Here is a 25,069-nt window from a genome sequence, read left to right on the forward strand (position 1 = left end):
TGAAGGTCTATGGATGGTGGCCAGTTTCCAGATTACATAGTTGGTACAGCCACTGAACAGGGGAAGGGTTGACATTGACACTGTCGAGCCTAAACAACAGATTTATTTGCATCAAAAAAAAAATCAGACCGAATAAAATATATTTCCTATATGTTGAAAATGATTCCTTTAGCCTTTATTTTTTTTTTTCCTTCTTTGTTAAGCAGCACTGGAATTATGATATTAGTTAGTTTAGCTTTGCATGTCAGCAGTTTGGTGACTCTTAAAGCCCTTGGAGGGCAGTAGAGAAACAGAAGAGTATAAACTCATTTGAGGTAGTTAACCAATATTCAGTTACAGAATTGTTTTAAAGTGAAAATATTTTACACTGACCCCATGGAACATAACAGTTGTGCATGTTACTAATACATGTATTGATATAGGTATCATTGCTGATGTCTGAAGTTAATTGGCTCTTAGTTTTAAGTGTCTTCCTTTTTATGGAGTCGAGCTCACTTAATCTGTAGTTCAAATGAACTTCATCGTTCTGGAGCATAAGCTGGGAATGAATTCTCAGAGGATTCAATACAAATTAGCTCTTTTGTTTGCTTTGTTTTTTAAGTTAGCCAACAACATATAGCTAATCTCATACATTCCCCTATCAAAGAGGACTTTAAAGAATCTTCACACAAAAATGGGGAATCATTTATGCTGGCTGGATGCTTAGATGGCGTTTTCCCCCAGCCACATCGCTCCTGATTAACGCTTGTCTGAGCTCCCTGTGAAGCAGCCCTTCAACTACTGCAGTTCTAAGACTGACATTTTAAGGTAAAACAGCATTAAATTTAATTTGCTTTTACATGCAAGAATGTTACCTGCGTAGTTCGGACAGGTAAAGCGGTAACTTACTGGTTGTCCTGACCGAACCTATGACTGTACGGTTCTATAGCCTCAGTTTTTATTTTTGTGTTATTGTCCGGTGCCCAGAAAATTCTTACTTCTTAATAAATAATGCAAACTAGTTAGGAAGAGTTTGTACTGGTAGGTTGTAATTAAAGTGAAATTGGTTTGATTCAGTGTCATGGAGTTATATAAATTACAAATACACTGTACAACAGAGAACCTATTCGAGCCTGAGAAAACCCCTCGCACAACCTCAGAGCAAATGAATAGCTTCAGAAAAATTTTCCTAATTTGAACAGTCCTGCAAATCTTTTATGAAAACATGAGATGGCAGTAAGAATACAAAGTCGTCTACCAGCTATATTTTATAGCAACAGTTTTATAGTACGTACATGTTTGAAAACAATCATGATTTCCTTGTATAAACAACCAGAATGGGATTGTCAATATTAAATTCAATTTTCGTATTCTAACAAGCAAGATTCTTCAAATGTATTTGCATCTGCATATGCTGTATTTCAGCTACAGTGTCAATTAAAACAGTCAGCTTTGCGTAAAGCGAGTTACAGTTGTAAACTAAGGCATATTGTATAAGAAGCGGTAAGGTATATCAAATTATATCTTCTGTGGGCTACGTGTAATATCATTATAACTAAACATCGTGAAAACGGGGTTTTTCTTCTGTGAAAATGAAGGTTCAGTGGGATTTCAGAATCAAACTTAGTTGATGTATAAATATCCGTACCTATTAGAAACACAACGCATATTTCAATGTACATACATAAATATGTATATATACATATCTCTACATAGGTAAATAATTATGTAATTCTATATATGAATCTATATACACATACAGATAGACATATATCTGTATGAACTACATTGACACATTTGTCAGGAATTTATGTCCAGAAAAGTAGCAATATTTTGTGAGAGCCTCTTCCATTCTCATCTGGCAGACTCCGATGAAATGATTAAGTGCTATTAACATGCAAATTTAATAGTCCACAGACTCTGTAAAGGATGCTACACACACAACCTTGACTTCAGGAGCTGAGATTCCAAACCTAACCATGCAATGCTTAGATGCAATGGGCAGGTATTGTTAATTTTTTTTATTTTACCTTAAACATCAAATACAATTTTAACATCTTATTTTTCAAGGTTTTCACATCAACGAGTCCGTTGGGCACTTTTCGTAGCTTCCGCTACCCGAAGGCCATCAGTCTGTGTTTATTCCTCCCATTGAACCGATGATGTAAAGTCATTAACACGTAGCTCTCCAGGCAGCAGTACCTCCCTTTGGTTCAAACCACCTGCTGTTCTGGCAGGAATATGGGGAACAACACTGCTCCCAAACAATCTGCCCGCTGTACGAGGCTAATCTGCTGCTCCAGTGCGAGGGTACAGTACACGGGTTTTTGGGGTAAACAAGGTACTGGAAACAATAATGACCACGGACAAATAAAACCATTAAGCCCTTATTAAGACTTGTTATTCTGCAGAGAAAAATGTATTCTCTCACTAAAAGCCATCCTGCAATAGCACACACTATATAAGCTTACAGGTAGTTAGGATTATCCCAGTGTGCTTTATCACAACCAAACTATCTGTCAACTTTTACTTTTTAAAAATAGACTAATACATAACAAGGAGTTATTATTTAGCTTAATGGAATCACCATTCACAAACAAATTTCAAGATTCTAAAATCATGTTTATTAGTAAACATCCAGAACCCAGTTTAAAAAAAATGACATATTTTCCAGGGCATGTGAGCCCTAAATAACTGTTTCAAATAAAGTTGCATTTAAATTAATCAAATTCAATTTAGTTCAACTGAATAAATTCAGTTTCATAAAATGAATAAAGGGAATGAGTTCAAATAAAATATTGCAAATAAATTAATACATTGCATTAATAAAAAAAGTGAATAATTTAAGATATTAACTGTAATAAGCTGAATAAAATTGTAACAGACTTTTTCACACATAACAGCGAAAAAAATCTGCACCTGTAAAACTGGGCACAAAAATTAAATTATTATCCAAATTAGTCTCTGATTTAAATTTTTTTTCTGCATAGCACAGGAGGCAGATAATAAACCAAATTAAATTCCTAAACCTTGCCATGAAAGAACTCAATAAATACATACAGTCCTTGTAGAACCAATGTGTCATAAAGTGATGAAAATTAGTTGCATTTTACAGATGAAGAGAGTGAAGCAGAGACCAACTTACAACCCAGTCTCATACTCCGAGATTGTCTGCCGCCTTCCTTATCTCTGGACTAGCTTGTTCTCTAAAGATCAATCTTGAAACTTTTTTGTAGATAAATGTCTTAGATACCATATACCGTGCAGAAAACGAAAGCTATATGTTAACACAACTTGGAAGATTTCTTTTAAAAAATAAATACAATGGGTTTAATATGTTAATAACATAATTAACTATTTTGATATGAAATTCTATTCATTTTCTGTTACTGCCTCAGTGGCAGCTTTCACTATATTTTCTGCTCTTGTATCAGCAGTGATTTAATTGCTATTGACATATTTCAGTCACCATCATGTTGAGTGAGAAAGTTTATGGTTCCCGGCACTATTTTAGGGCTTTTGCAAATCCAAGCAGTCAACAACTCACGTATTTATATATATTTACTGTTTGCTGAGTTATTTTAACAATATCACAGATTAGAAACTATTTTTTCCAGAAGAAACGTAGAAATGAGGATTTCGATTTCCTATAAACGATAAGATCTTTAACTTCACCAGTCTTACGTGTTCATGGCCTACAAACCTTTATTTACTGCCCTTCTCCAAGCATGGGTAGCTGCTAGTGTCTTATCAGTGAAAGAGTTGAGTCCTTCAGCCTGAAGAGAAGGCTCCGAGGAGACCTTATTGCCGCATTTTGGTACTTAAAGGGGGCCTACAGGAAAGATGGGGGCAGTCTTTTTAACAGGGCCTGTTGCAATAGGACAAGGAATAATGGTTTTAAACTAAAAAAGGGCAGATTTAGACTAGATATACAGGAGAAAATTTTACAACCAGGATGGCGAGTGGAACACTGGCACAGGCTGCCCAGAGAGGTGGTAGATGCCCCATTCCTGGAAACATTCAAGATCAGGTTGGATGGAGCTCTGAGCAACCTGATCTGGCTAAAGATGTCCCTGCTCGCTGCAGGGGGGTTGGACTAGGTGACCCCTAAATGTCTCTTCCAGCCCAAACTATTCTATGATTCTATGAAAACTATCGTAACAATCATCCGTTCTGGAGTAAATATATTGTCCTTTGGAATTCCTTGTAGCCTTTTCCATCTGTTACTTATCTTATTTCATAATTGCTTATTCTAGAAAAATAATTATACTTGAAGGAAAAGGTCCAAGTAGAAGCAGGAGTCTCTTCTCCTGAGTAACTAATGACAGGACAAGAGGTAATGGTCTCAAGCTGCATCAGTGGAGATTTAGATTGGATATTAGGAAAAATTTCTTTACTGAAAGAGAGGTCAGGCATTGGAACAGGCTGCCCAGGGAGGTGGTGGAGTCACCATCCCTGAAGGTGTCCAAAAGACGTATAGATGTGGTGCTGAGGGACATGGTTTAGTGGTGGGCTTGGCAGTGTTAGGACAATGGTTGGCCTTGATGATTTTTAAAGCTCTTTTCCAAACAAAATGATTCTATGAAATACTCCCTGTTACATATATCTCTGCTGCACATACACACATACATATCATATAAAGAGACAGGCTGTCATGAGAAAAACAAATATACCTTCTCTTTGGTTTTTAGTGGCTGCAATAGATCTCTTCTCCATAATCTCAATATACATTTTTAGTATTTTCACCTTCAGCTACTCCCATCTAGTTCCCCTAGCCTCTATACTTACAGAATAAGACAAAATTTAGACAGTGTTGATAAAATGGAGAAAAAGTATTTTGAGTTAATTAACACCGAGATGAGTAGCACAGTTTCAAAAAAAGCCTGAACAATGCAACAGGGCATACGAAAATTATTTCTGTTGTTGTTTTCGATGATTGTCTGTAGTTTTATTACTTACGGCAAATCTTCCAATCTGGACGCCTCGTGTCTTGGGTCCAGCAGGTCATAACCATGCTCATTGTAGATTTCTAGGTAGGAAACGTGAGTTGTATACACTTTACTGCTATCCTGGATAAGGAAAGAAAAAAAAAAATAGAAAAAAGGAAGAGCTATTAAGAGAAGACAGAGCTAGATCAGAGAACAAATTATCACTACAGCTTTTATGTTGCTTCCTCAATCTGTCTCCTCCTTTTCCTGAGCATGGTTTACATTTTCAATTCATGATACTTTTATGTTTTGTAACGATACGTATAAAGGCCCAAGAAGAAAAAAGAAAAAACAATGAAAAACCCCAACCAAACCCCCCCCACAAAAAAAACCCAAACAAAAATCCTGCCAAGCCCCCCTCATGCCCATCAGTTTAGTTTGAGCTGCTTTATTGGTTCCTCATATCTAGAAAAGTCTGTACACAGTTAGAACACAGCAGCCTGCTTACAGAACCACGCAACATGCCATTTTTCACTTCCATAACAAAAAAAAGAATGTTATTACAAAGAGGTAAACCCTCATATTATGGATAGAAAGACTATGCTTAAAAAAAACCCCAAGGAACAACAACAACAAAAATAAATCAAAGATTTACTTCATTTAGAAACAGCAGTGACATACTGCTTTCCACTCTCTTTATCATAATATTTAAGCACTGTATATGATGTCGGCTGTTCTCTGTAATCCTCTTTCTTTTTTTTTTTTGGTATAAAATAAAACACTGCCAAAATGTAACTTAACACAAGTGGGTTTTGCAGACAGCGTTTTCTCCTACCCCAAAGCCAAATCTAAACAACATAAACCTCAAAATAATGGGCTATGATTTCCAAAATAAAGAAAAGAAAATTAGTCACTTCTTTTCAGCAGATGAAGCTTTCACTGTGAAACACTCGTATCACTGTCACAGCAGCAGTTTAATAATCCAATCCAATCCACTACAGTTTTTTTGCAAAATACTTTGAGATACGAACTTTCCATTTTCATTGAACAGTTATTTCCCATGTTTTTTTTTATTGATAACGACAGTTCACTATTTCAAGGGACGCCATTTAAAAACACTACAGACGGATGGAAAAAATGTAGTAAGGAATGGTTCAAACAGGAAGCTGTGGAAATAGGAGAATTTCTGACCGATAAATTAAGAGGAGATGTTATTAAAAACAAAAGGCTTGATTTGCTTCTCATTTGGGGTAAAAAGTTTTGTTGCCTTGGTTCCAAATTGCAGTCTCAGTGCAAGTAAGAGCTTCAAAAGTCTTGTATTGTGTGTGTCCCTGAATTCACTTTCTTCTGTTCCATCCTACTTAGGGTTAGGAGGCAGATGACTCTTCTCCGCCATCTCAGCACTTTCTGAAGCACAGTTGTAGATAAAAAGAATTTAAACAAGGGAAAGGTATGAAAAGAAAGGCAGGTGGAAAGATAAAACATGAAGAGGAGATGCTTTAAGATGCACCAAGAAAGAAAATGCATGAAACACACACAAACATTTGGAAGCAGACAGACAGAAATATCTCCATAGGCGTAACTAAGTAGAGCTTTTGGTCCAAAACCCAGTCTGAAAATGGAAACACGAGCATTTTTATTTTTGTAGCAACTATGTGCTGAGAAGGCAGCAAGTAAAGTATTTATTTTTCATCCTATGTTGGTTTCATTACATTGGTAGTGCTAGAAAAGAACGTCGGTGTGTTGACACTATCTGTTGCTGGCAACTGGAAGATCAATGTCTTGGTTTGAAAAAGACAGGTGTCTGTGGAGGAAGGCAGGAGCCTCCCTTGAAATGGAGAGTGCAACCCCCTTCCCTCCAAACTATTATAATTTTGAAATTAACGGGCCTTCAGGCAAAGATATGGGGAATAGGAATAACAGTTCTTTACTAATATATATATATATATAACACAAGGCAGGGAAAAAACAAACAACCCACTGGTTTACACTGACAGAGTCAGGAATACAACCTGACACCCTGTTAGGGGGGCAGTAGCAGTCCGATAAGATGCTGGCTGCAGTCCTCCTGAAGTGATGGGTGTAGTTCTGTGGAAGCAGCAATCAGGTAAAAGGGTCTGGTCTTCCTCCGAAGGTCCAGTGGTCGGCAGGTAGCTCTCGTCCTCTGGAACTCAGGTGGGGGGAAAAGCTCCTCTGGGAATCCAGTGGAAGAAAGGCTGCTAGGGTGTTCAAAATCTCCGTTTTTTTTTGGCATGGACTGCTTGGCTCCTTCCCCCCCCCTCCCCGGGCGGAGCATCTCACAATGGAATGGGGAGTCGTGAGGCAGTTCCTTGATGGGCCATTAACAGGAGATAGCCCAGGAGCGAGTTATCGATGGGTCAGGCGATAAGGCATTGTTGTGCCCAGTAACAGGAGATAGTCCAGAGGGGGGGAGGCAGGGAGCACCGCCCCACCTGGTCTCAACAGCTCCTGAAGATGGTAATAGAATATATTTTTTTTCTTTTGGCACATTTTACACTGTAACCCAGGACATCAACCTGTTCACTTTCCTCAACAAAAGTCCTCCTTGGGGTCATGTGAGTGCAGCAGAAAGTTAAAGGCCACATGATCACGTGGATGGGGGTTTTTTCACTTCCATTCCCACAAGAGCAAGCTTTTATGCACCTGCAGTATGCTGTGTGCATTTTCCTGCCAAAGCCACGCTTTGGAGGAGCCAAGGTAGTTCCTTAATATTGTCAGCCCTTACTCAAGGCATGTTCATGTGACTGAGACATTTACCCTTATGAGTAAGAATTGGTGCCCTGTTTCAGATGAATGACAGAGTATAAAAGTACAACCTAACCACTGATGTTAACGTCAGATAATACTTTGTTTAATTAAATAGCTCTGTTAAAATGTGAAGATTAATCTTAAATGAGTCCCAGGCCTGGTGGAATAAATGAAGAGACAAAACATACGTTACACCAGACTCCTCTCTCCTCTCCTCTTCACTTTTGCCTCCTGTAGTTACAAAAGCACAGGAATGATTGACCGTGTTCACTCGAATCAGTATTACAGATACCAAAAGAAAATTAAATTTCTCCTAGGTATAATGAATAATATCATCTGTGTGATTACTCTGGCGTACCCTTTCACTTATTTACTCATTTCATTGCATACAAATGCCAAATTGAAATAATTCTACAATATTTTGGTTATAACCTAACACATATACACACAGCCTCCCACATCCTCCTTTAGAAAAAAGTTCTTATACCTGGAATGCCAAACACTGTATCATCAGCTAGTTATTGTCGTTTCTCACAGTCCCCTTATATGTGGCAGAAACCAGTGTATGTTACTTAAACGTTCTTTCCAACCTATAGGCCGCAGTTAGAAGACTTATGGTTCGGAACGACTAACTTAAAATTAACTTCTCTATTCAACGAGAAATTTTTTTGCTGACATTACAGTTTCTGAAGCGATTCAGTTTACAATTATTATTTACTTATTAGAAAAATTAATGTAAGGAGATAATAAGGAATTTTTAAAGTGTGGTAAGACTTTTAAAGTTGGGGCTTTTTATATAATTTGTATTTATTCTGTTTCTATCATTGCTCTTAGATGTTGAGACATTACAGTGTACTTGCAGTATTATAAATGTCACTTACCTTCTGTAAAATTGAATTGATGCCACGTTTTCTGTACATAAAATAAATGAGCTGACAAATTAAGTTTCGGTGTCTTTTTTGGGGGGCACAGTAAATCCAGAACCATACAATTAAATTACAGCCAGTTTTCTCCTTCTCCAAAGTTCTGCCAATTTTCTTTCTCCCAGGCATGCTGGGGCTTTTTTTGCACAGGAAGCAACACCATTGGGTTGGGTTTTTTTTGATTCAAAGTAAAATACTTCAAATTCAGAGGGGTACAATGATCTGTAAATAAGCTTGATTAATTTGTACAATGATCTGTAAATAAGCTTGATTAATTTGTAAGTGCAACAACTACACTTACGATTCCTGCAAGGTATTTTTATTTGTATAATCACAAAGCTATTTCATGACTTCGTATTTTTTCCCTCCCTATTTCTGCAGGGCACAGCTAGAGTCGTTGAAATGTAGTTTTATCTGTTCATGTGTTACACACGTGTAATTATGTTAAGAAATGTGCCTAACAATGTTTCTATCCAACTATATTCAGAGTTTTCTTACTAATACCACGAACACATAAAAACATTCCATACAAGTGCATAATTGGAGACAAAAGGAAAGCAGTAGAAAAGGAAAATTACTATGGATATTTATTTTATTTCAAATACTTAAAGGATTTGCGTTACTGACTTTATGATGAAAAACATTTTTTAATTAGATGTATTTAGCATTATCATTCTATAAGATATTCTAGCTAATATGTAAATTTAGGTAAAATAAATGCATTAAGTAAAATAGCTGAATATTTAAAAATGTTTAATATTCATTTTACTGTTTTATAGGTTGGGGTTTTTTTTTGAGCAGTCAAACGCAAAGAAATTAGGTAACTTATGAAAACTGAAAGTAATGCTCCATCTTTGATACAACATTGTTGGTTTACATAGGAGTCAGAGCAATTTTTGTACGAGAGGTGTGTGATGTAATGCATACAATGCAAAACCAGAGTGGAATTAAAGTAAGTGTTAAGACACGGAGAACCAATGATGTGTTCTGAATGTACGTTGCACCAACTAAAAAGAGCACGTTTTTTAAAACTACAAAAAAACTCTCCACTGGTGTCCATTATTTTCAGGCTACTGCAACAAACCAGGTAACCAAAACTATTACCAATGTGTACTTGCATAAGGTATTATGTCAAGTCAGACATTTTCTTCAGCTTTGATCTTAGGGTTTTCTCCAACACTATTATAAAAACAGTCTTTTGAAATTTAGTTAAGTATTTGCAAACCAGACAGTAAAAATAAACAGAAGACAATGTCCCATACCTTCCGCAATTGATCAAAAATATAGGATAGAGTCCTGGGAATGATGCCTCTATCACTGTAACGCTCTGCTCCTCCTGTGATGGTAAAAGTTTTGCCACTGCCTGTCTGACCATATGCAAAGATAGTACCGTTATATCCTGCCAAAACACTGTAGAATAAAAATAAATAAAAAAAAAAGGACATACTTAATGTATAAGGCATAACATATTTACCATGATCAACTTCGTATAGAACCAAAATATAATTAACATTAATTCTTAATTATATAGCAGTTGCCTCCAGTAAAACAAGAACACACTTTAAGACACGTATTCTAGAGTCAATGGAATTCAATCTATCTAGAAGGACTTGTTGATGCCTTAACTTACCCCATTATTCAATATCATCATTAGTTGATCATATTCATTACTATTTACATTACATTTGTATATTTTTTTTTTCTTTGGCTGATGATTTTTTTGCAAGGATGATATTTGGTCTCTTAAAAGACTGCAGATGTCAGGAATTGTGACCATTGATACATTACAGCTAAAGAATCTAGAAATATTTCACTTAGGACTTCATTACCTGCAAACAGAGAAGACTGTATCATGGTTAGAAACTCATGCAAGGATACGGTTATATCAAGGCTCTTTTTTTATTCTGAGAATACCACTACGCTAAACTATCAGTCTAGTCCTAGCTTGGATAAGCGTACACAGGAGAACCTGTGTTTAAAGCAGTGTAGTAAAATCTTCATTTACTACGAAACCGCACAAAACCACATTGGTAGAAGCAAACATTTCTGTGAGAGCTGTGTCTGTACGAGAAGCTTCTGTGGAACAGCAACAGCAGCTATGCAATGGCAGAGCTTGACATGACATTCACGCTCAGCCATCTTTTTTCACACCTCTTACTTCTACTTGCAGAAGCACCTAACAAAATCTAGTTCAAGTATTTTTCTCTACCTCACCACACTCTCCCTATTATCTTCCACCCGATTGCCACCAAACAGCAGATAAGGTTAATGACAGAGGCCCAGCTGCACACCGTGGAGGAAACGTGGGACTGGGCTGCAGCTAACACACAGCTCAAGAAAATTCCCTTTAGCCAGCCATGGCTCAAGTCGTGACTCCATGTATTTTGAGATTTTTTTGGTCCTGATTTTGTTCTAAAGGAGAGAGCTTTTAATGCAATGAACAAAAAGCAGTCCCCTAAATTATGTTGATCTAGATTCCACTACTGATAAGTCAGTACAATTTGAAGGGACTGATTTTACATGCAACTGTAGCATTTTTTTTCTTATTAATATATGTCAAAATTTCTTGCTCTATTTGTGACGACAGAGTCATATTTCTTTCTCAAGTGAGACCCCTTTGATGGCCTGATGTCTGAAACACAAACACAACATTTCATTTTTCCCTTGATATTAAAAGCAAAATTTCAGGTATCCAGTGTTTAAAATGTCTGTTGGTATTCACCGCTGACTATCACGCATTTCCCTTGCACAGCTCTGTCTCAAAAGACAAAAATACTAAAAATCTATTTCCACATATTTAATTCCATATCTTGTTAATTATTGTGAACTGCCCTGAACTTGAAAAATATTTCAAGTGCTCTATGATTTTATGCTTCACACTGACCGGCTATAAACAATGGCAACAATTACGGAGAACGTAATTATTTTGAATTTTCACTTGTCTGTAAAAGCAAACAAAATCTGAATAAAAATATTAAAATGTATTAGAATCACAGATTAAATAGTGATGAAATCAGTTACTGACTGTAATATTCAGATGGCAAACCAGACCAGAATGCATGAGAGCCTATAGTCGACAGGACATATGATCAAGAAGTCAGATTATACCGTCAAGCTCTTTTCTTTCCTTTCAGCAGCTGCCAATTACAAAATGTTTCCTGAATTCATCCGTCTCAGAACTGTTCTACCACAGTTCCAGCATCTCTTGACAAAATATACGACGGAAATATTTGAAAAGAAATAAAGTAACCAAGAAAGAATTATTTTCTTGACAAAACTCATCAGAAACAAAATCTACTTTGGATTTGATTTACTACGCTTAAGGACCTAATAATTTTGCTAAAGAAAAAGGAGAGCTAAAACCATTCTTGTGCATTTTGTTTATTGAAAAGTGATAAATAAGCTAAGATTTTAAAAAATAAAAAGGGGGCAAACAACCCTTGCATAAGAGGGGAAAAGAACACTGTATAGATAGCTGCTGGTCTGGCGCCACAAGAGATGCAATTGTTCTCCAACTTATTCAAGTTTATTTAAAGGCCTGAGTAGTTGCCAAATTGCTTATTTTAATCCATTACAGTAGGATGTCAGAGACAAAACCAGAAACATGTTGAAAGGGATTACAGTGAACATCTGCTCCCAAAGACCAAAATGCCCAAAGACACAGTATATATAGATTTTAGATACCAGATGTTAAAAATCAAAACAATTATTGTTATAAAACACCTCATTCGTCTATCTTAGGAATTTCTAGTGCTCGCTGTCACAGTATCTGGATGCTGAAGACCATAAGGACTTGTCAGAAGGTAGGGGGTATCAGAAGCAGCTCAGAAATGGCAGATTCAGAACAAGCAAAGGGAAAGGATTCTTCACACAAACTGTAGTTAAGATGTGAAACTCCTTGCAGCGGGATGCTTTGGATGCTAAAAGTTCACAGAAGCTTCAGTAGAGACTGGACTAATTCATGAAAAAAACAAAATAATTCTCTCAGGGCAACTAAACACCAAGAAATCAGAAAGTTCCTAAACTGCAAATGACTAGAGGCTGACAGAACACTTGGGGCAAGTAGCTCTACGTGCTTACACTGGAGGTTTTTTTTTTCCCCTCCAAGCATTGACTGTTAGTTCCTGTGAGAGACAACATGCTGGGCGAGATGGAACTTTGGTCTGACCCAATACAGTTGCTCTTCTGTGTTTCCATCTCCGCTCCTCGGCTTTTCTACCTCTAGCATTTTGAGTTGTTCAGTTTTCTTACTCCTTCTCTTTAAAGTTGTTGAAGATATATATTTTCAATTCCTGTGTCACGTTTCCTGCAGGAAGGTGTGTTTTGCAGTGTCCAAAAAAGTGCTGAGGGTGTGGCTGCAAACCGTTAACGTGAAGGCTCTGTCCTTCACAAAAAGGTGTTGGTCAGGATCGCCACACGTGTAAACATAGGATAAAATGTCACATACCGTAACACTGCCAAGACAGCTACAAAAGTCAGTGAGTTTTCTTTGGTTTAATTTGATTTGATTAATATATTCCTTATATTTACTGCCGTGCAGCAGCACGGCTCTGAGCAGTTTTCCAGAAAACACTGAAAGTTCAGAAAATGTGAACATATCAATGTCAATAATGTATTCTCAGAGTCCAATGTAATTATAGGTAAAATTAATATTGCATTGCACAGATGAACTATGAAAGTGCTGGTTACGGTTCCACAGTTGAGTTCCACTTTAAAATTCAAGATGAAAGTCAATCTTCTTTTTTATACACGTGTGTATAATTAGATATATAATTGCATCCTGTCCATATTTACAGCACTCATTGCTTTCATCCAGAGCGTATTAAAACTGGCAACCAAGCCAATTTAAGAAGAGCCTGTTTGAGGTGCTAAGGAAGCCTGTAAGGGAAGAGGACTACCAATAATATACCAGTGAAACTGCTGGCAAAGCCTTTTAAGAGTGAAGCGCCACCCCGTGCAGACAGAATAAACTCCCCTTCTAAGTCTGAGAAGAAAAGCACCTTTATATAAAACAAGGGACTAGGGATTCAAGCAGGACTGAAGGAGCTCCTTTGGCTTAGAAGCAAGCTGAAGACCATGAACTCACCTCCCTGAAAAGAGAGGGAAGACACACTGAAAAGTCTCTACTGTACCAGCTTGTTCACAAAGAATTAAACTTAGGAACTAAACAGAATTAAAGCTTATGTGTACAGCTATATGTTTATGAAAGAACAAATTTCAAAACTGAAGATGTGTAACCACCAATCTGGGTATAATATTCTAAATATTGGCCAATGTCACTTGTGAAAGCCTGATTGTGATAAAGTCTGCATGGATTAAATCATATAAAATCTGTGCCTGATGGTACTTATTCACACTTCTTTTAAGGAACTTCTCTATGAATCAATGGGAACACAGAATGTTTTAGCAATGAGGCTTGTGGAGAAACTATTATCTTAGCAAGTACTTGCTAAAGATATACTTTGCTCTTTTTCCATTTCTAAGAAGTTCAAATAAATACCAAATGTTATCAATGTAATTTTAGTTCATTGTCCCAAGGAGTTTTACACTGAAATGGTAGGTGGACCAATACCTGATCAATCAATAAGCCAATTAAACCAGTATCTATTTACTAAACACTCAGGAAGTTTAAGATACATATTTACTGTTTTCAACCTAAGATGCACAATCCTTTTAGGAAAACAAAACCACAGAAATCTTCATAACCCTTTAGCTACCCACAAAATGTTGTTTGAAAAACAACAGCAAACTACACCGCAGAATCACCCTTGACAAAGTGAAGGGTCTCTCAGATGCTGATAGTACGGTGAGCAGAAAATACACACGTTCTCCCTTTCATCACGAAATGTAATCGCAGCAGGTACCTAAAAATGTTGGCCACACCAATTATGAGATGACAAGAAGAGAGTGTATTTTCTAAACAGTGTCCACCAAAAAGATCTTTGAAGGTTCTCATCGGCAAATTAAAGCTGTCCCCTACACTTGTGGAACAGATTCTCTACCGGGAAAGGTAACAGAGAATCAGCAGCTCTTTTGGGCCTATTCTGCAAAACCTACTTTGCAGGATGTCAGTTCACTGAGGCAAAGTCTGCATCTTGCAAAAATCCCAAACCTTTGTTAAACTTACTCTTGCAAAGTACACAGGTTGACGCGGTTATTGAGGCTAGTCTTGTGAAGACTTTAAAATATGCAGCCCTAAAAATCAGACACTAAAAGGATATTTTCAGTCATGTCCCCCTCGGTGTTACTAGAATATCCAGAGCTCTGCATGTTGGTTTTTTTTTCTCCCAGGAAGCTGAGTTTTGGCATGGTTAAGGAGACACTTTGTTGAATAAATTGTCTCTTTACTACTTCAAACAAAACACATCAAAGACACATAATCCAAGGAGAGGTTTTGCTGAAAAGATCTTTCATGAGCTTATGCAATGTTGTATAGCTCCCTGTTCAGAAGTTCATGGACTACTTCCAGGCAGATTAGCTAAAATATTGCTGGAGAAATCTGTCTTCAGTGTATTTTAGTGAAGCTACTCCTATTATGATTGTCAGGGTTCCTGGAGGGCCGCCTTTTTTTTTTTTTTAACAATACCAAGCTCAGAACTATAAAGCCTATTACAGAGAAAGTTTTTAAAATATCGTGACTAAAACTTGTCCAAATTTGTACATTTGTTTCACTGTGTTAGAAAATTTTCTTTACATTCTAAAACACGCACCCATATATTCATAACACTTTGCGATACTTAGCTTTCATAAAAAGAAGTGAAAGTGCTATTCATCACAAGCCACACAACGCTATCTTTATACAGTAAAATACATATCAATTTTACCTACAAAAATATTTAGGGTTAACTTTGAACTAATTAGATACAGAAAAATGACAGAACATTAGGATTTCCTATATTTTGCAGCATAATTAGTAATTGTGTCAGTACTTGGTAAACATATATTTTTTAATTGATTATTTCTGTGTTTCAGTGATAATACATCTGGTCAAACCATATGAAGGCTCACATGTCACAAAGGCATATATAACAAAGAAATTCTAGTGTTTGCTGGGTATATTAATTTGAAATTGAAATGTGTGTCTGTGTGACTATATTTACTTATGTTTGCTGTAAGTGAAGGTGCGTTGGACGATAAATTTTAGTCTTGTTTTGAATCACAGTAAGAAAAGGCAATTTAAAGCAAAGTATTGGTAAGGAAACATCACAAAACTGTTCTATGATTCTATGACTGCCTGCTAAGTATTCTGAATTCATCAACAAGTATTTATGTAATAAGCCGCTCTGTTTACTAAAGTCAGCATCACTAAAGAACTGAACTCTTACAACAAAGGTTTCCCTTGGTGCAAGTCAGAACAACACAGGGCAAGGGGGAAGGAAATACTCATAAACCAACAAGAAAATGGTAACAACAGTTAATATCAGTTTTACTGAAACAATAACATTAATTGCAGTCAAACAACTCCTAATCTATGAATAAGTACTGTTTTGTTACAGCCCTAAATCTTTATTGTCCTTTTATTCTGCAGTATAATTTCTAATCTAATGATACGTTTACTTCAAGATGATTTTAATAGAGAAAAAGGTTAGATCTGTTCTCACATTTTATTCAAAGAACGGAATGTTTCTTTTCCGGTTAATCACTGAAAAATTATTGCTGATTTTAAGAAGCACGACAGCTTGTGCTTGACCTTGTAAAGCTAATCAATCAGCAACATTTTTTCAACACAAGGACTGAATAAGTCCTCTATATTGCATAGAATTGAAAGCACACCTTTTCCAAGTGTTTTTGCACTTTGCAAACAGTTTGCACACAGAACCGACTAAGGAAATTAATTTGATCACACTGATGTATCTATATATCTATATATATCTCCATGTATTATGACAGCAACATGGTCTAGCATGATGTGACAGGATAAACCTAAAATTTTCAAGTTTTACCTCCAAGCAATGACAGACTACCAAGGATTCTCCCACAATGACAATCTTTGAGACAGACATTGCAATACTTTCTGTATTTTTCTAACCAGAATATTAAAATAACCAGCATAGATTTAGAAAACACATTGAGGAAGTTCTCCACCTGCAAAGTATCACTAAGTGAGATCCAAAGCTTCTCCGAGTCAATGACCACCTTTCCAATAATCTCACCGAGTTTTAGGTGGGATCCAAAGGGTGGGACAATTTGACGCAGATTTTTTGCTGGGGCAAATGCATAAACACAGTACAGTATATAAACATCTTTGCATGTCTCAAAAGTACTTCTAATACTTCATGAACTGCCAACATACATTCTACAAATTGTTTTTTCCAATTCACTTGGAACACTCTTAATTTGAATACTTCTCCTGTTTTGCAGAAGAGATATAATAAAAAAAGCAGCCAGCTCAATTAAACATTCCTTAATTATTCCACTTTCCGAACAACCTTAAAACTGCTCAATAACTCAAGTACTGTTAGACAAAAGCTTATGTAATGAAGCTTCCTTAAGAAAATAAGTTTTGGCTTTATGAAAGATGAATTATAACACGCTTTTTCATCTGCTCTTTGGCCTCTGATAAACTAATGAAAAAAAAAAACCATTAAACGTTCCCTTATCAGCAGTAAGACAGTCATAAAAAAAATAAAAATCCTCAGAGTCCACAGGAAAAAAAAAATTGTTATTAAAAAATACTCATCACATGTAAGGGCTTAGCCAGTAACACTGAAGAATAAATAAAACAGTAATGCTGTAGCTGCAACTGTGAGGGTCTAAAAGTATAAGAAAGAACCGGTGTTTAGAGAGAGGTAGCATCTCTTCTTAGATTTGCTAATGTCATTGGTGGAAAAAAAGCCTGGGCTCAGAACTTCAATGGATTTGTTGTTGTTGTTACATCAGACAGACCCTGCCTCTGCCCTGACCACCTTGCTAAGCAAAAGCCGCCAGAACAGCTTTGTATCAGTTACCAGGCACAGGGCAATTCTTTCTATACGGGCTCCTATACGAATGTAGAGAAAGGACAGCAACACCATGTGGGTTTTTCCCCCAAATTTTCTTACTTGGTTATCAGTTATTTGCACTTTCTAACTTACTCATAATTAGTGGCGCTTCAAAAACATGCACAGTGAGAAATTAATTTTTCATTTAAAAAGTCATTTTAGATCCCTGCTTAAACAAATGTTCATTACAGAGTTAGGTACTGGCATTTTCAGCCACTCAACTGACTTTCCTCGTGCCTGAAAGATGTCTAATTCCTAAATATAGGGTGTGATACAGAATAACTCATGCAAGCAATTCCACTTAAATTGATAGATATGTTTACAACTGCTTAACATTCCTCAAGTGAGAAATTCCTCAAGCAAGAGCTAGACAATTTATGGGTAGTTACTACAGTTTAAAATATCATCCAGCACTTTGTCCTTGAATATCTGAGACAATTTAACTAGGGGTATAAAGCCCAGCGACAGTAGACAGAGGTTGAAAGCAGACTGAGGTTGTTTTATTGTGGTTGGGTTTTCTGACTACATTTTGTTTTAATTTCCAGTGAAGATCATTTGTTCTATTTAAAGTTTAGGGACACAGAACTTTTCATTTGTTTCTGTGCTCACTGCTAACAAGACTTCAGGGAGGCTTGTGCCTAAGTATAATGAAGAACTCTGTTTCCTCTGCTGCTACACAAGTTTTGCTGAATCAGACAGATCATTTACCATCAAAATTTGCAAGAAAATTAAACAAACTCTCCCCCTTGAGTTCTGTTTTGGACTCCCCAGTAGAAAGAGGATGCTGTAAAGAAACTGGAGTGAGCCTGACGGAACCAAGTTTGTTCGGGCTGGTGCACATCACACACAAGGGAAAGCCAAGGGAGCTGTTTTCTATCAACCTGGAGAACAGCAAGCTATACACGTACCTAATGACCACCTTCCATTATGCAACGGATTGCTGCAGAGACAGACTCAAATTCTGATTCTCAGAGGCCTGCAGTGGTAGTACAAGAGGCAGCGGTCACAAGTTGCAAGAGGGGAAGTTAAAAATAGGTACAAGGAAAATGTTCTTCACAGTGAGGGCAGTTAAGCCCCGGAACAGGTGCCCAGATGGGTTGTGGGATCCCCACCTTTGGACATTTTGAAGGACAAGGGCCTGAGCAACCTGATCTAACCTTGAAGCTAGACCTGCTTTGCTCAGGAGGTTGGACCAGATGACCTACGGAGATCCCCTCTGACTTAATTACTCTGATTTGTCAGCACTAGGGATAATTCGCACAGAATCAGCAGCAGAAGGAAAAAGTAAACAGTCCTTATCAGTCCCTGAAAACATGCTACAAACTCCTACAAAGTGCTCTACTTCAGCCTAGTCTCAATGCATCCATTTTACAACCACCAAGATGACAATCTTCCTCATGGAAGTCAGTATTCTGATTCCTTTCATGTTATTCCAAACTTTATTATGAAAACAGACAAAGAAATACTAACCACTTTATTCTCAAGTTTTTGACATTGGCAGGTATTAGAGATGATGTGGAAATCTTGTCTCAGCAGTTGGTAAATGAAGCCTACCCAGAACACCAGAAGTCATCACAGCAGTGATGAACAGGAAGTCAAAGCAAAAAGATTTGCTACCTCTGACACTTAATTCCTATTGCAAGACATACTTCTCAGTCTTCAAAAAGATTAAAACAGCCGTTTAAGTAGATGCATTGAAGCCATCTGTAATTTTTATTGTTTCGTTTTAAAATGAAAAAGTGCAAAGTGAAAGGTTTTTACTAGGTTTGTAATATGAATAAACAACACACGCCAAAATATTTAAATGAAAAAAAAAAAAAAGGGCCTTATTAAGTAAGGACTGAATTCCATGAGTGTTTATATGTAGATAAGAAAAAAACACCTGGGAAAAAGAAAAAAAATTCAGCTTTAAAAATTAATTACTTTGATTTTTGCTAGTTTATTTCAGCTTCATATTATTACTTTAATGAGTTCTGACATCTTAATTTTAAATGACTGGTAACATAAAGGTATGTGGTTGGAACAAATATACAATAACTATTAAACTACTAGACTAATGAAAAAAGCAGGAAACACCAATATCTTTGATCTTGGGATACTGTCAGCCCTCTCCTCATCTTGGTTCTCATTGACCTGAAATATTTTACCAATGTCCCTCACTTTTCTTCTTTCTATCTCAGAAAACCTCAAGTCATAGTTTTTTAATTAAAAAAAAATAATACAGAATTTCAACACAGTCCTGGCAAAACCAGACACCAGACATGTTATTTAAGGCAAAAAGAAGGAAGACCTTCTTTTGTAGATCTGGAAAACAAGCGTTCAGGGAGGATTTGTCTTTACAGAGACTCAGTATTTAGGTATCTTCTATCACTTGGAGCTCAGATTAAAGTTTGTTTTAATTAAAATAAACAAAGTATGTCAGTATGACATCTTTCCCTTATGCCTTCGCCAGATTCACGGAACAAATCTAATTTGGTGCTGCCTCATCTTTCAAAATCAACACCAATTTCCAAATGTGCATGTAACTGGGTTTTTGAGCGCTTAGTGCGAGTAAGTTTCCTTAGAATTTCAAAAGGGCTTTCCTAAATAAAAAAAAAGTGCAGTGCAATTTCTTTTTTTTAACAAAACCCTCTAAATATATTTAGAATTCCACCATAAGCACTGCAGAGTGACACAAAGATACTCTGAATCAAAGCTCTCAACTCATAACCTATAACAAGCAACCTTCTTGACAATTCCATACCATGCAATTTAAGTCAAAATAAACAGGAGCACCTAATAGTCTTTTGAGATGAAACATTAATGAAGCTTTTCACTGTTTATTGCCTCATGATCGTACTCACTTTCAGGTAGAACTGCTAGCATTACTGCTACAATTTCTCAATTTAGGGGAAATTTTAAGCTACATTTGTTTCAAGCTGACATCCAAAAAACCGAGTGTCCTTTTACTATACAGAGATTCTACAGGTCTTTTGTGCCTAAATCACCCACATTAGCAATAACACAGCTGTGATGGAGGTTGCCTGCAGGTGAGCCAAACCACTACTTCCCACACTGTGCCACAAATATATCCAGGTCAGAACAGATAATTGTTCATGCAAATACTTTTACCACATTTTTTTGTAAGAATAAGCAGCATTAAAAAAAAAAAAAACCCAACCAGAAGAGAGTCAAGTGAAGTAGTTTCTATATTACAGACGCCAGTTCTTAGGATAAAGAGAGAACACAAGCAGAAAGTAAAATCTGTAGCAATGGGAAGACTATCCTGGGGGATATCCGAGCTTTCAGAAAACCACAAGTGATTGCCATTAGACTTGTAAAGAACCGAGCCATTTCTTATTTGCGTGATCCATCTCAAGAGAAAGTATTTTCAACATCATTCTTTAAGAAATCAACACAAAACATTGGCCACATTAGAACTGGAAACAAAACTAATCCAAAGCACTGAGATTTTCTACTTAATTGCTGATTGCATTCATCATCACAACACTAGTGTTTGAAGCATTGTAAGAGTAACCTTGTTCTGCTGTTGGACTAAAGCAATGCTTAGTTTTTAGCAAACTGTAAAAGAAGGATGTTATTTATTTTCCCTATTTTTGATAAAGTAACAGCATTAGTGCTGCTTCTTAAAGATCAAGTTGGCTTCGCACAAAAAACCATGAAGTACATATTTAAAATGAAAAGGAAAAAAGGAAAGCAAAAACAAATAATAGAAAGAAACCAAGTAAGAGATGACTCAAGCATTAGCAAAAAGTAATAGAAAAAATAAAGCAAATCACATGCTTATAATGGTTTGCAGAGGCTGGCACTTCTGACTGAAGAAGCAAATTAGACAAACTAATGTCTGGTGCCTCTGAAACCACAGGCAAGATGACAATGTAACTGGACTTAAAGAGAGAAAAGCAGTGGCCCAACATCAAAGAAAGCACGCTTAAAAAGAAAAAAAAAACACAAGCAACCAAAAAAAAACCCCCCCACAAAACGTTGCATCCAAATTCCAACCATCCAAGAACAAACTAGAAAGATTTTAGAATCCTGAACATTGCAGTGCTGCTTCTAGTCTAAACAATGCCCAATTTTTTTCCTGAGCATTCAAGCCTGTAACCAAATTTTCTCATGACTCTCATGGCAAAGAGCCTCAAAACGTTACTGAACTATTTCATTGATACTTTCCTGCTACTTTCTTTTCCCTGGCAATAGGCAGACAACAACTGTTCCCTCAGTGAAGTGACTCCAACAACAGAAATGAGCGCATTTTCAACAGTTTTTCCCTGCAAGAGAATGTTGACTTAGAAAGAAACAAATAATGAAGAACATTCATGCAATGAAAGACTGTGGTCTTTCAAGTTGCAGGGCAATTCTTGCTGTCCCACAACGGAAAGGAAAACTGAGTCATTAACTACAGAGTGAAATCAATTTCAGGCACAGCTCAGGACTCCATTAGCCAGTGAACCTCATGACTACAGAGACATTTTGAAATGCGTATTTTTGCCTAAGAACAGGTAAAAGTTAAGGAAGAGCATGAGAAACGGGGACCTACTTCAGGTATTGACTGATCTACTATAAAAACATAAGCAAAATTATCCTTCAGTATTATCAGTAACAATACAAACCAACTAGAATACAAGCTTTAACATGTTATAACACTCAGAGTCAAAATAGTCTTGATTCAGTTAAAATTGATTTTATAAATTGATTTTAGCATTAAAGATTAAGACTCAGCTATTTGGAGATAATTGTATGTCTAAACACCATTGATTTTAATAGCATTTAAGTACTTTCAAGTACTTAAAAAATATCTAAAAATCAAAAGTAAAGTCTACATAATGGAGTAAATCAATGTACAAAAATCTTGTATCAGCCAACACTGAAATAAAGGAAAACAATACCAGCTTCTGTTTATTAGAGCACTGTATAGGTGAATTATTCATCTGGAAAACCTTTCCATATTCTAACAAAACACTCCAAAGGGGGAAAAGAAATACAAAAATCAGTCAGTCTGTTGCTAGTTAGCTTAGATACTCTGAGCTTTTCTGGAGGATAATTCAATCCATAGCACGTAACAACGAGACTTTTAACCCTTCTTTTTCCAAGCACAGTCAGATATGATAACAGGGCTTTTTTCTGCAGTCACCCTTAAACCCAGAAATATTTAAAGTTAAGTAAATGAGTTAACCTGAAGCTATATGTCATAAAGTCAGATAAGCAAAGAAATCCCTTTTGTGTGAACAGAAGACTATAACAAAAATTTTTTTAATCATATTTAACCTATTTTAGTGAAGTTTCAAATCCACTGGCTCTTCATTTTCACTGTCAATTACCCTCCTGCTTTATGTCGGACTTGTAAGAAGAAAATGTGTGTGTGTGTATTTTTTAGTTCCAAAGCATATTTTTAGTTCCAAGCAACAATTTGAGAAAGAATAAGTGTCCAACTGAGGATGTCTGTCTTCCTACTGCACAAAACACGTTTCAGTGCAAGGGGCTGAAGAATAACTTGCAGAACCGCAGCTTAACGCAACGGAGGGATCAGACAACGAATGAGAAACAAGTTGGTACCTAAAGTAAAACTTCCCAACCTGCCACAAGTTTGGATTCTGAGCAGTAAGTCTGATAAACAAACATTATGCAGAAATTCTGCTTCCTCCAGTGTGGGATTCCCCTCCCACCCTAAAACCAGTACTAACGCCAGCGATGTGGGCATAAACTGAGCAAAAGGGCGGCATCTTGGAAAATCCACCTGGTTCAGAGTGGCATTCAGTCCACACCATGAGTCAAGAGGGGCTCTACATCAGTCTTAAACACTTGCCTTTGCAAACTCTGCAATATGAGCGTTGTTTGGTTATTATGCGGAGGAGAAACACAAAAACAGTGCCAAAAATCACTGCTTTACGCATTAAGACAAAAATAACGAGGGCAAAATCGGAAAATATCTCTACAGGTATTAATTCATGAGTGTCCCTAACTTAATGAAAACTAAACAGGGGGGGATAAGATTTTCATTCGGTTTACCCCTTCATGGGGATGCTTTTCTAAGTGAGCTTATATTATAGACAAAAACCTAATTAGACGTGGATTTCTATGCCAGTGCAACAAAAGAGGCCACAGTAGCAGCGCTATTTTAGGAGTTAAGAACGGAACCTCACCACACATGAAATTCACAGCGGGTTGTTGCGTATCTCCCAGCTTCAGACATGTCAGTATTTAGAAAATTAGAACAGCACTTTTACAACAGGGAGACAAACCCTGGCCAGCTCTCCTCCAAGTAACCCAACGAAAGCTATTTTTGTCCCTGCGTTACCCTGATTACTCGCAAGATCAACAACGTACCAGTCTGCTACCGGTTTGGCAATGCTGTCGAAAACCACATCTTGTTTTGCCTCTTGGTCAAAAATTTTCTGAAATCTGAAAATATTAAGCAAAATAATAATTGCTTAGAATCTTAAAACACTACTTGATTCATACATTTTTGTTTGTGTTTGTAGCAGTCAATGTTTACATCATTAGGCTTACATAACTTGGTACAATGTTTTCCCTGTAGTCTTAACCACAGCGTGCTGTTGTGCTATTGTACATAAATAGGCTGTACACAGTGCTGCTTTGACGAGATCTGTACAATAAAATCCTCTGATAAAATGATGTGGCTTAGAAAAAAAATAAACCGTATTTTAAATCTGTCAAGAGAATCAGTGTTTGTAACTGGCACCGCACTGAGACCTGGATAAATAGATTACACTATAACCAAATACAGCATCCCACCAGTACAGCCAGGCTCACATTTTTTTCATAACTACTTCCTTCATTCTGCTGCACAGTTACCCTGAGTCACAAGGAGACATTTAATTCAATCTAAGTTTTGTCACTTCCTATACAAAATATTTGCAGTTGTCTTACAGAATCATAGAACATTTGAGGTTGGAAGGGACCATCTGCTCCAGTCCCCAGGCTCAAAGGAGAGTCAGCTAGAGCAGGGATCTGCCCAGTCAGGATTTGAGTATCTCCACGCATGGAAGTGCCACAACCTCTCTGGGCAACCTGTTGTAGTATCTGATCACCCCACAGTAAAAAAAAAAAGGTATTTTTATATTTCTTGTATTTCAGTCTGTGCCCATTAATTCTCATCCTGTCACTGGGCACCACTGAGGAGCATCTGGCTCCATCTTCTTTATTCCTCACCTCCCTATCAAGTGTTTATACACATTGATAACATCTCCTTGCACCCTCTCTTCTGCAGGATTAACAGTCCCTCTCAGCCTCTCCTCACATGTCAGATGTTCCAGTCCCTTAATCATCTTCGTGTCCCTTTGCCGGAGCCCAGAACCAGCTGTGATCTCACTGGTGGTGACTAGAGGGGAAGGATCAACTCTTCTGACCTGCTGGCAATGCTCTTCCGAAAGCAGCCCAGGGGCTGTTGACCGCCTTTGCTGCAAATGGTGTACGGCCGACTCGTGTTCAACTTCTTGTCCGCCAGGATTCCACGTCCTTTGCTGCA

At 37.0% G+C, this 25,069-nt stretch overlaps 1 protein-coding gene across 1 annotated transcript in view; it reads right to left on the reverse strand.

Moving 5' to 3' along the window:
- Positions 1–25,069, reverse strand: part of KIF6 (kinesin family member 6) — a 167,311-nt gene that overhangs the window by 139,077 nt on the left and 3,165 nt on the right. The window contains exons 3-5 of the mRNA XM_086482232.1: positions 23,908–23,982; positions 9,862–10,009; positions 4,939–5,048 (exon numbers count right to left, since the gene is read on the reverse strand). Coding sequence (XP_086338358.1) covers positions 4,939–5,048; positions 9,862–10,009; positions 23,908–23,982 — 333 coding nt within the window. The remainder of the gene's footprint in view (positions 1–4,938; positions 5,049–9,861; positions 10,010–23,907; positions 23,983–25,069) is intronic.

The sequence above is a fragment of the Leptosomus discolor genome, chromosome 2 (assembly GCF_034619465.1).
Source record: "Leptosomus discolor isolate bLepDis1 chromosome 2, bLepDis1.hap2, whole genome shotgun sequence".
Lineage (NCBI taxonomy): Eukaryota > Metazoa > Chordata > Aves > Leptosomiformes > Leptosomidae > Leptosomus > Leptosomus discolor.